Source organism: Triticum urartu, chromosome 6A (assembly GCF_056163025.1).
Source record: "Triticum urartu cultivar PI428250 chromosome 6A, HENAU_Tu73, whole genome shotgun sequence".
In the NCBI taxonomy this organism is placed as follows: Eukaryota; Viridiplantae; Streptophyta; class Magnoliopsida; order Poales; family Poaceae; genus Triticum; species Triticum urartu.
This window is the reverse complement of record NC_141878.1, coordinates 325,799,330-325,811,422: the sequence shown is the minus strand read 5'-3', so window position 1 is coordinate 325,811,422 and position 12,093 is coordinate 325,799,330. Positions and strand designations below refer to the sequence as shown.

Below are 12,093 nucleotides of genomic sequence, written 5' to 3'. Positions count from 1 at the left end.
CGTGCATAGAAACTACGCATAGACCTAGCTCATGATGCCACTGTTGGGGAACGTAGCAGAAATTCAAAATTTTCCTACGTATCACCAAGATCTATCTATGGAGAAACCAGCAACGAGGGGAAGGAGAGTGCATCTACATACCCTTGTAGATCGCTAAGCGGAAGCGTTCAAGAGAACGGGGTTGATGGAGTCGTACTCGTCGTGATCCAAATCACCGGAGATCCTAGTGCCGAACGGACGGCACCTCCGCGTTCAACACACGTACAGCCCGGTGACGTCTCCCATGCCTTGATCCAGCAAGGAGAGAGGGAGAGGTTGAGGAAGACTCCATCCAGCAGCAGCACAACGACGTGGTGGTGGTGGAGGAGCGTGGCTATCCTGCAGGGCTTCGCCAAGCACCACGAGAGAGGAGGAGATGTTGGAGAAGGGAGAAGGAGGCAACCAAAGGCATGGATGAAAGAGCCCTCCTTCCCCCACTATATATAGGAGGGCCAAGGGGGGGGGCGCCGGCCCTAGGAGATCCAATCTCCTAGGGGGTGGGCGGCCAAGGGAGGTTTCCCTCCCCCCCCAAGGCACCTAGGAGGTGCCTTACCCCCTTGGGACTCTTCCTTAGGGTTCCCCCCCACCCTAGGCGCATGGGCCCTAGGGGGAAGTGGCGCCCCAGCCCACTTTGGGCTGGATCCCTTCCCAATTCAGCCCATGGGACCCTCCGGGATAGGTGGCCCCACCCGGTGGGCCCCCGGGACCCTTCCGGTGGTCCCGGTACAATACCGATGACCCCGAAACTCGTCCCGATGGCCGAAATAGGACTTCCTATATATAAATCTTTACCTCCGGACCATTCCGGAACTCCTCATGACGTCCGAGATCTCATCCGGGACTCCGAACAACATTCGGTAACCACATACAAACTTCCTTTGCAACCCTAGCGTCATCGAACCTTAAGTGTGTAGACCCTACAGGTTCGGGAGACATGCAGACATGACCGAGACGTTCTCCGGTCAATAACCAACAGCGGGATCTGGATACCCATGTTGGCTCCCACATGTTCCACGATGATCTCATCGGATGAACCACGATGTCAAGGACTTAATCAATCCCGTATACAATTCCCTTTGTCTATCGGTATTGTACTTGCCCGAGATTCGATCGTCGGTATACCGATACCTTGTTCAATCTCGTTACCGGCAAGTCTCTTTACTCGTTCCGTAACACATCATCCCGTGATCAACTCCTTGATCACATTGTGCACATTATGATGATGTCCTACCGAGTGGGCCCAGAGATACCTCTCCGTTTACACGGAGTGACAAATCCCAGTCTCGATTCGTGCCAACCCAACAGACACTTTCGGAGATACCTGTAATGCACCTTTATAGTCACCCAGTTACGTTGTGACGTTTGATACACCCAAAGCATTCCTACGGTATCCAGGAGTTGCACAATCTCATGGTCTAAGGAAATGATACTTGACATTAAAAAAGCTTTAGCATATGAACTACACGATCTTTGTGCTAGGCTTAGGATTGGGTCTTGTCCATCACATCATTCTCCTAATGATGTGATCCCGTTATCAATGACATCCAATGTCCATGGTCAGGAAACCGTAACCATCTATTGATCAACGAGCTAGTCAACTAGAGGCTTACTAGGGACATGGTGTTGTCTATGTATCCACACATGTATCTGAGTTTCCTATCAATACAATTATAGCATGGATAATAAACGATTATCATGAACAAGGAAATATAATAATAACTAATCTATTATTGCCTCTAGGGCATATTTCCAACACCAATTCCATATCCAATATTTGTAACTTTCAAGTGCTCTGTGAGGTATATCTTCAGCAAGAGCCGACTGTGGAACTATTTAGAGAGTACTTCTATCTGAACCGGCAGAATGAGTGTACCAATGGCCTTAGCTTAGAACTTGGAGGTATCTCAATTCAGCGCCGGCAGGGTGCGGTTTTTCCCCTCATAGTTTTACCAAGTCACCCAAAGGACTGGAACCAAACTTGGTTTTACTGTCACGACATCTCACCCGCCAAAGAGAAGCCACTGCTGGGTTACCGCCCCGATCGTCTTGACACCAAGTTCGCCCTGCCGGATAAACTTACCGTTGCTGAACGCAAGAAGCTGCTTCCATCTATCAGAAGAATCAATGGCTTGTTGGGGAACGGTTTAACCGGAGTTGATCTAACCCGCTGCTGGATCTCATGGCGGATTATTCCATTAAGCCGTCGCTCAAAGTTGATGTATGTATATGGTGGAGACCCGGATGACTCTCTCCGTCATACCCCGGTTCAACTAACCGAGGAAGATGTTGTCGCAATGTCAAATGTTCTGGTGAATGCGAAGTATGAAGACTGCAGTGTCATTGGGTTAAATCCCTTCTGTAAATTTAACCCGGTTCCAGAAGTAAGGGAATTCTGATCTTTTTCCTTTATATTCTGTCCAGCCGTATTGTTTATCACTGATCCTTCCCCGATAGATTTCGGCTATGAGTTTGTTACTGTACGTAGTAGCAACACTACAAACGAATATTATTCGGCTTTCTCTTGAATGGGTGTGTATGTGGTAAATAAAGGGGACTGGTCAAAAGAGCTTGAAAGAGACATTCTTGCTAAAGGTCCATAGTTCCCAAATATTAAGCCACAGCGAAAACCTATGCATGATCACTTATTTGGCATAATCTCCTTCACGTGAAGTTCCAGCAAACAATGATTGAAACAAAGTGTTTAAGAGCCTAGAGGAGGACACAATTATGGGTGTTTTCAAGAGCACTTGAGCATCATGTTTTACTATATGCTTTCTACTCCCTAACTTATGTTTTCATGGCTCTATCTTAAGAAACTCTTCCATGCATTCCCGGCAAGCAAGTGTTTTCTAGATTAAAAGAAATGAAGTGTTGCAAAGTTGTTTTATCTAGTAGATCATAAACTTTGTGTTGATTATCATTACTTCACTAACACTTACACTATAACCATGCCACCAGTATATCTATGATAAGTTTTCAAGTCAAGAAGCAGAGGGCTATCTAGGCATACCGATCGTAAGTGAGCCAAAACCTTCTCGTTATTTCGGTTTAAACAACTGAGTTCCTTATGATTCGAATGTCTCTCTATGTTGCTCGAGGACGATCAAGTTTATCCTTTGGGGGGTTATTGAGTGATATCTTTACACTCATTTCAACCTTGTTTAAACCAAGATATTTCATTAAAAGAGAGAAATTTTGCTTCAATATTGTCACTAATGACTAATGAATGCAAATGATTTCACAAATCCTCTCTTTAATATTTTTTCCACTAGAAATGGGCTAAAAAGGGAAGATATCACGTGGAGAAAGTAAAGGGAAGGAAATGGGGAGAAATAAATCATCAGGAGGCACCAGAAGGCCTCTAGAGCAACACGCGCTCACGTGAGTGGCCGTTGATGTGGAAACTGAGGCAGCTCGTCCACCTAAACAACTTTTATGAAGGGGACCCCATCGAAATATTAACAGAACTATCAGAGAAGGAGCGTCAAGCACAACCACAACCCATTCAACATCATCTCCATCCACAAACCCTAGTCGCCGCCATTTTCCCCTCCATAGCCATCTCCACCACATAGCCCTCTCTCATCTAGTTCATACTTGTAATCATGCATCGCACAAAGCATCCATTGTAAGACATATTGCAATCAATCAATCAATCTCAAGATGAGTCCTTCAATGATTTCTTCTCGTGAACTAATCTCCATGTGTGAGTAGTCCGGTAAGGTATGGGGTGAAGCATGAGCCTTGCAGCCGCATGTATTTGGTGAAGGGACCAATGGAAGTCTTTGACACAACGTCTTGTATGTGTGAAATAAAATTACATCATGAAGTATGTCTTGTCTTGTCCGCGATCTTCATCCATGCAGGTACCCAGAATCATGGAGATCGAGCGCCGGAGAGGTTAGGAGCAAGGGGACCATGAAATGTTGTATCAAACACCGATGAAGTAAGATTTAGTAGGGTAACATGGATCATAACCTTGGGGATTCATGAGGTGTAGTCATTGAACGTCCAAAGCTTTGTCTGATATTATTATCTTAATTATCGGGGCAACCCCGCGAGACGGATAGGGCCTTCGGTAGGACAACTGATTCTTGATGCAGGACTCATGTCGGTCAGGATGTTATTTGGACACATCCCCCATTCCAAATGAAGCAAGCACCTCTTAATGGGTGACTTCTCGAGCACAAACTAATATCATTTTTTTATCCCAACACCAATACATAGCATTAAGACCTCATCCCCGTACCTTCTTTTTATTATAAGTGTTTGAATCACTATTTGCTTGTTGATCCGGTCAAAAGTTGGATTTGACACTTTGGCAAAAGATTGCTAGAGACCCCATTCTTTCAAGGGAATCTTCCTCTCGTGGGTTCGATAACCCAGGGTCACCTCTGGGAAAAAAGGTGCGGGATACTCCTTTTAGTTCCAATACCAGATCAATAAAAAGGAGATATTAGTGCCTGTTAAGCCTCTACGTATAAAGTTTTCCCTAGTAATGAAAGCATAAACAAGATGATAAATCATAGAGTATCACTCCTACTTCCATGACCATTCCTATTTCCACTTCCATGGCTATCCACGCTTCTTTGATGCTAGAATTTTTGCCTTCATCCACTCATGATATTGCAATTAGGAGTCAGACATGCGGGGCTTGTGAACATTACCTTGTATTCTTGATCCATTTTCTTCATGTGTGCTTTGTCGGCAAGAACTCTCAACTTCTCTTCTTGGATTGCCGCCTTGTGCTCCTTGATTGCCACTTTGCACTTCTCCATTGACCTCAAACCACCTTAAGTCCTTGTTTTTACTTCCTCCAACTTGCTTTTGCTAGCTATGATCTCTTTGACTGCAGTCTTGAACATAACTTCATCTCCTCCATCTTTTGTTTGTCTCTCTCACCTCTTCTTCGATGCGACTTCTTTGCAATGATGCTTGAAGTTGTGGTGGGACTGGGATTTGGACTTCATCAATATCATCGTCCGTATCGTCATTGTTGTGCACTTGTGCAGCCTACGATGGTTTAGCCTTCCTACATCTCCACTTATTGTGCTCATTGTTCCTATTTGTTGAATCATTGTTGCGTCAACAAGGGAACATGACAAAAGACCTGTTTTTTGGATACCTACGCTCATACAACTCGTTTATTTAGTTGAGCTATCAAGTTCAAAATTTCACATCGAAAACTTGGGTGTAAATAGTTCATAAAACTGTTTGAACAATAAATCAATAAATACCACCCCACCCCACCCCCCCCCCCCCCCCCGCCATGCCCTTTGTCACTCAACTAGGTTTGGCACGGTTTATCAAAACAGATACAATGCCATGATAGTGTCATGCAATGCGCTTCTAATAGGTCTTCAGGCTTTGATTGGTCCCTTCTATTGGATCAATGCTTACATGAAATTTCTCTCCCTCTACTTTGTTTCGAAAGCAACATCACCTTGATTATCGTCATCCTCAAACGAAGTTTATAAAGACATATCCTCTGCCTACTGCCTCGTTCACCATTCTCCTGATTGCTGACTACATTATCGTAATTATAAACTAATGTGCGCTACAAATTTTCATATAAAATTACAATCGTATACTATCAAAACTAACCAATTATTTTTGCCTATCCCTTTCATGATACACCTCATTGGCACTATACATGCTGAAGTCATCATCGACCACAGAGTAGGTAGAGATAGTCGGTGGCATCTGCATAAAGGACGCATGCAGGGTCGGAGTGAAGCTCGCTGACGATAGCATGGAGGAGCAGCCTTGGCTGCACCTCCCCCAGTTGATAGAGGCAAAAGTGTCTCATCTTTCGATGAGATGGTAGCTATCGTTTTGGAGGAAGTCGACTTTGATGATCCGACTACGAACATGCGAGGACGTCCGGCCTTGGCAATCGCTAAACCAACTCCGAGAGGTTATTGACCACGCCGGAGCATGATCAACCTGACCACGAAGGTCTGTTTTCTGGAGGCAAACAAAGAACAAGTAAGAAACTAAGATTGCAATCTAGATATTGCGAATATAAGAGGAAAGCTTTATTGATCAAGGTGGGGTTCTGTAACGTATTGGTCTGGTCGTTGAACACAAATGAAGTACGCGAAGTTGCAGCTATGGCAAACTTTTAATCTAAACAAAACTCAAAGTCTAAACAACACCCTAAGGGCTGTATATATGAAGGAAGAGGGGAGAATTCCGTGGCCCTTGGAAAGGGGGTCCAAAACCAACCCTAACTCTTGTTTCCTCACACATACGAACTCTAAAAATAGTCTATACTTGAGTATTTTGAAATTACATGGGTCTGGCCCAATAATAAGGTGACGCAGCACCTAGAACAGCCTCTGGACGAAATTTATGAAGTGGTCTCTTGTTTATTTCGTCCAAAGCTTTATGCACTCCTTATGATGGCTTCAAAGTCTTGAAAGCATCACTTACAACTCCGTTCTTGTTTCCCTTGTGCATGCCATCATCTCCATGCTTGGTCTTGCTCCAGTGTTCATCTCTCTTGTCCATGTCAGGCCCTTCATTTGTAAGCAAAACAAATATATCCAATTTAGACAGCATCATATTCTCATGAACATTAGAAGCATTACCAAGAAACGAAAATACCTGATAATTTAATTAGCATGCGCGAGCTCTAGTAATTGGTCCAATATATGTAGCAGTAGAGGTTTATGGCTGTAACAATGATATTGATGTTCTCATCACCCCCCCCCCCCCCCCCCCCCCCACCAGAAAGAAAGGCTTCTGCCAATCGGAATAGGAATGCGAAATCCCAGTAAAAGGGTGTTCAGTCCAAGATAGGAGGATTCCTTTGATCCATACCGTCATCTGACGGCCCGCGCTTGGAAGAGCAGCCTTGGCAGCACCTTGCGCCTAGATGGCAAGTTCAACAGGTAATATGGGCTCCTTAAAAAGTACTGCCTATGATCCAAAAAATAAAAAAAATTAAGAGTACGCAATTTCTTAACTCGAGGCAGAAATATGTAAAGAGTATGATTACAGCAAGGCTCTAGCAGCACGCACAAGCACCAGCCGCCCAGTTACCTCCACTCCTACTCGACCACTACTCACAAAATATGCTAACTCCTTGTGCTCTCACTCTAACCCAGGACCTAAGAACATCTCCAGACGCGCCTCCATAACAGCCCTAGGAGTTTTTTTTAGCACAGGCATTAAAAAAGTGTCCCAATCACACCCCCACAGGCTCGTTTTACGTCGGAATTTACGAAATCTACGACCCGCGCTCGCAAGGCAATTCCAGAGAATCGGGGGCAGCTGAAGCACCGGCACTAGTTTTTAGCTACAAAAGGCCCACTGTCAGTCTTTAATCTCTCTCTCCTTCCTTTTTCTAACTAGCCCACCACGTGCAGTGCCAGTGCATGCAAGAATCTTCTCTTTCTCCTCCACGCTCCACCACGCCCTCATCCATCGTCACTGCCTGCGCCGGCTCCGGACGGGCGAGTACGGCCGGCGAGCGGGCGCTGACCGCGCCACCGAAGCTCGCCGCATCTCCGGCCGGATCTCCTTTTTCTCCCGCATGCCCGCCGCCCCTTCTCCTCCACGCTCCACCGCGCCACCCGAGCTCGCCGCCTCTCCGGCCGGATCCCGTGGGCGCGGCCGGCTCACCTTGCTGCTGCTCGACGCGGCAACCGGCCTCTGCCTCCTCACCGCCGCTGGTCGCGGCCGCCTCCTCGCCGCGCGCCGGCCTCTGCCTCCTCACCGCCGCTGGTCGCGGCCGCCTCCTCGCCGCGCGCCGGCCTCTGCCTCCTCACCGCCGCTGGTCGCGGCCGCCTCCTCGCCGCGCGTCGACCTCTGCCTCCTCACCGCCACTCTGCTAACCATGCTGCCTCCTCACCGCCTCACTCTGCTCACCGCGCGCCACCGTCGCCACCCTGCGCTTCACTCTACTCACCGCGCGCCACCATCGCCGCCTGCTCGTCGCGCGCCGGCCCGGGCGTGTCGGAGCCCAAGCTGCGTCGCGGCGCGCCCGAGGGCCTCGACTCCAGCAGCATCTCGCCGCCTCGTCCTCGACTCTGCCCGCGGCGGGCCGCGCCGCTCGTCACCGTCCCCACCCGCGACGCCAAGTCCGGCCCCATCCGCCTCCTCCCCACGTGTCGGCTCCTCCACCCGCTCGCCGTGTCGCCCGGCCTCCCGCACGCTGGCTGGTCGGTTCGCGCCGGCCGGCTCCGCCCGCTCGCCCGATCTACTCCACCCCCGGCCGGGTCTGCTCGCCGCCCCGCTCCATACGGCTCCGCTAGCCACATGGGCAGTTCGCGTGGTGGTGGTGGCTGGGTAGGTGCGTAGGGGCAGCGAATGGATATTTTTCCACCCCGAGGCTTAATTTTTCACCGGCAGCCCACCAGGGGGCAAAAAAAATGACTTGTGAAGGGCTCAACGGCTAGAGATGCTCGAAGCTCATCAAAGACCTGACTAGTGAAGATGGGCACTGTCAAGCTTACCCTCGTCGGTCCAAATACCAATCCGTTACGATGCTTCCATAAGTGCCAACATAAGTGTTGCGGTTTTAGTTCAAAGAACTTAAACCACAAAACATATTTCACATAAGAGGGAGTATCAGATTGTACGCACTCTGCCAGAATAAGTGTGGCTGTTGATACTAGTACCAAGATTACAAGATCTGTTGGAGCTCTTTTTTGGCCCAACTTTCCCTAAACCAGAAATTACCCACGTTTACAAGATCTGCTGGAGCACTTTTAGGGGAACGGATTGTTGCAGACTACTGACATGCCCCAACGAAATCACAACACTGTCCAAGCTCTGCAAATAAGGACCACCGTAGTAATGTTGACCTAGTTGCAAATACATACCACAACACCTGAGTCAAAGCATGGCGTCATGCACAATGATCAGAAGATAAAACATTGACTGGAATTGCAGCCTGAATAATACGACGACGGATCAAAAAAATGTCGCAACAAGCCAACAAAGGGGATGGTACTTCTAGTTATCTTCTCAAAATATTTGGCAGGCAGACTTCAGTGGAAATCAAATATTCACCAACCAGGCAAAAGAAATCAGAAGTACAGAACCAGAACACACACTAGACAAAAAATACTTCGACAGATCTTGAAACTTGTACCAGGTAACTTAGAAGGTCATCTCATGCGGCTTGTCACCATCCCTGAGAGAGAACCGGGCACCAAGATAATTTTTAAGGTCTGGGACAGCAACGATAGCCTTGATCAACTCGGCATCAATGACCTTCTGGTCATCCTTCTTGAAGTCTGGCAAATTCTTGGTTGCCTGCAGGGTAACAGAGAAGATATAAAATAAGGTATTGGAACAAGACGGGTAAAAGGCATCTAAAAGGATAATGATGCATGAATGTACCTCCTTCTCCGACTCAAATAGCTCGCCCTCAGTCTTCTTTGCCCTAGTCTTCTTCTCCCTAGCAAAGTACTTGTCATCAAACTTCTGCACATTAACCTTAGAGATGTCGACCTTTGTGGATGTGGCAATGACGTAAGTCTGGTTCACTCTGCGGATTGGCACGCCATTGATCTTGAAAGGTCCTAAAGAATAGCAAAATTTAAGATTATAGACATTACAAATTATGACTCATCTGGGGGAAAGCCCAGTGCTTGAGAATACAGATTAACGTAAAAAACAGTAGACCGATTATCAGCAAACAACTCCAACTCTGAATCACGAATCTAAGATCCAAAATAAGTCATCCGAATCATGAATCTAAGTTCCAAAATAAGTCATCTCACATGAGAAATAGAAGTGGGACTGCCAACAAAAAAATAGGAGCGGGACAACAGCAGAGGGAATTTACGTAACTTTGAATCCGGGATACCAATGAGACAGGGACAAGTGCTAACTAAAATAAATACCTAGTCCACAAGTACGGAAATTTGAGGGCATTTACAGAACACGAAATCATGTAACGCAAGCAATGTTCTTAGTGCAATTTCAAAATCACATTACTAAATACAATGAAGACTTATGAATGGTTAACACAATAACCCGTTGAGCTATTATTCAATCTCACATTCATACAAAAACTTAACCAAGGTGCTAGAGGTACACCACTAAACAAGCCAAAAAAAACATCCAAGGATTCAACAATGCAACAACCCTTCTCAAATAGCCATATACAACCTAAAAATGTGTTCGCAATCAGCAGCTCTCCATGGGTAAAGCAACAGATCTACCAAAATGTCACATAAAAAAACGACGCCCTCCGACCCGTCACGTTAGCCTATCATACGAAGCAACGAGGTTTACCAGTGATGAGGAGAAGGCCGGACTTGAGCTGCTTGAGGAACACCACGCGCTTCCCCATGTACCTCCCCGCGAGCAGGATCAGCACCGTGCCCGGTGTGATGGTCGATCTGCAACAACCGAATCGATCTCGCTGTAAAACTCCGCACGGGATCGGGAGAGGAAGAAGCCAAGCGCGCGGAGTTGCCGGAGAACCGGGGAGGGACGGACCTGAGCTTGGTGGGATGGGGTTTGCGTGTGCTGACGGTGCGTGGCTTGACATCATCAGCGGGATAGAACTTGGGCTCGGCGACGGCGGCCGGCTTCTCGGCCTTGGGGAAGGCGCCGCCGTGCTTGGCCTTGATGGCCCAAAGCCCGCGGCGGTGGTAGGTGTGCGATCTCGACGCCCGCTTTATGCCGAGCGCCATCTTCGACATCGGAGCCATTGGTGATTCTTCGGTGGACGCGGAGCGGCAACGGGCCAGGCGGCGGTGGGAAGAATGGACTAGGGTTTTGGTCGCTCATTTATACGTGTGCGGTGGTGGAACGCTAGATATCTTCATGTAGTGTGGGCTAATTGCGCAGGCCGATACAGCCCGTGTGAAGGGCTTCTTAAGCCCAGTTCTTTTAACTTTCTGGAGTGCTGTTATGCGTACCGTTTAGTTTTTTTTCCCAAATAGGTTTTGTTTTACACTCTCTCCGTACCTAAAAATTTGTCTTCCTAAAGATTTCAACAAGTGACTACATACGAAGCAAAATGAGTGAATCTGCACTCTAAAGTATGTTTATATACATCCGTATGCGGTGGTCCATTTAAAATCTCTAAAAAGACAAATATTTAGGAACGGAGGGAGTACTAGTTAGTATGCATGTGCAACGCACGTCTCCCTTCAAAAAGTTATCCACAAGTTTTCAAAATCTACATTATCACTACATGATCACATGCTTTTCTGTTTTTGGTCTTGCTCAAAACTCTGCCTAGGTTGTCTCAACATAGCCAGTCTCAAGCCCGGGTAAAGAAGGAGAGTTGTGATAGACTTGGCGAGCCAACGTAAAAACTCAGCCACTCTTATGGAGATGAAACCCAAAAAATTTTCATTAGGGTATAACCCTCTCAGCGACACGCCACATCGGAACCCAGGTGGGGTGTCAAATGGGCAAGGGTCAGGCCGTCACCCTCTTGTGGCGCGTTGTGTCTTGATATGGATACGATGGCAAGTGAGCGAGGATTGTGTCGTCGCATCCTTAGTGGCGTGCTGCATTGGCGCCTGGATGTAGTGGAAAATGAGCAAGGGTCTTCGCATTTGACTCGACGAGTGCGAAGGGTAAGGAAGTTAGCCGAGCCTCGGAGGATTCGCTTAGGTAGCTGGAACGTAGGGTCTCTGACACGGAAGCTTCAGGAGTTAGTTGATGTAGTGGCAAGAAGAGGTGTTGATATTCTTTGCATCCAAGAAACCAAATGGAGGGGACAGAAGGCGAAGGAGGTGGAGGATACCTGCTTCAAGTTGTTGTACACGGGGACGGCTGCTACTTGTGATTCGCGTTGGTATTTCCCCGAAAAGGAGAAGATGATGCAGCACAGCAGAGGTAAGTATTTCCCTCAGTTATGAAACCAAGATTATCAATCCAATAGAAAAACCAAGCAACACTTTGTAAATAGCACCTGAAAAAAATACTTGCAACCCAATGCGTAAGAGGGGTTGTCAATCCCTCAACGGTATTGAGATAGATTAAATTGTATAGGTTTTAATAAGTAGATCTAACAAAAATACAAAATAAATAAATAAATAAATAAAAATTGCAGTAAGGTATTTTTGGTTTAAT

At 47.1% G+C, this 12,093-nt stretch overlaps 1 protein-coding gene across 6 annotated transcripts; it reads right to left on the bottom strand.

The window, feature by feature from the left end:
• Positions 1-5,727: 5,727 nt before the first annotated feature.
• On the bottom strand, positions 5,728-10,790 carry LOC125512594 (large ribosomal subunit protein eL6). Of its 6 annotated transcripts, XR_007285438.2 has the most exons (6): positions 10,501-10,790; positions 10,294-10,400; positions 9,394-9,575; positions 9,143-9,306; positions 6,369-6,560; positions 5,728-6,006 (listed from the first exon to the last, which is right to left on the bottom strand). XR_007285438.2 is itself a non-coding variant. In XM_048677691.2 (5 exons), the coding sequence occupies exons 1-4, from the start codon at positions 10,713-10,715 to the stop codon at positions 9,151-9,153; spliced, it is 660 nt and encodes a 219-aa protein (XP_048533648.1). In that variant the 5' UTR covers positions 10,716-10,790; the 3' UTR covers positions 6,056-6,560; positions 9,143-9,150. The 6 variants fall into 6 exon arrangements, 5 of the variants coding, with proteins under 5 accessions (XP_048533648.1, XP_048533647.1, XP_048533645.1 ...); XM_048677691.2 differs by lacking the exon at positions 5,728-6,006 and having other exon boundaries at positions 6,056-6,560; XM_048677690.2 differs by lacking the exons at positions 5,728-6,006; positions 6,369-6,560 and adding an exon at positions 6,826-6,963.
• Positions 10,791-12,093: the final 1,303 nt, after the last annotated feature.

What these genes read in the sequence shown, in the direction of transcription:
- LOC125512594 (XM_048677691.2), bottom strand. Translation starts at nt 10,715, where the DNA reads ATGGCTCCGATGTCGAAGATGGCGCTCGGCATAAAGCGGGCGTCGAGA. An exon ending in CCCCATCCCACCAAGCTCAG is followed by an intron (nt 10,401 to 10,500) that starts GTCCGTCCCTCC and finishes CGGTTGTTGCAG; the next exon opens with ATCGACCATCACACCGGGCA. An exon ending in CGGCCTTCTCCTCATCACTG is followed by an intron (nt 9,576 to 10,293) that starts GTAAACCTCGTT and finishes GCTATTCTTTAG; the next exon opens with GACCTTTCAAGATCAATGGC.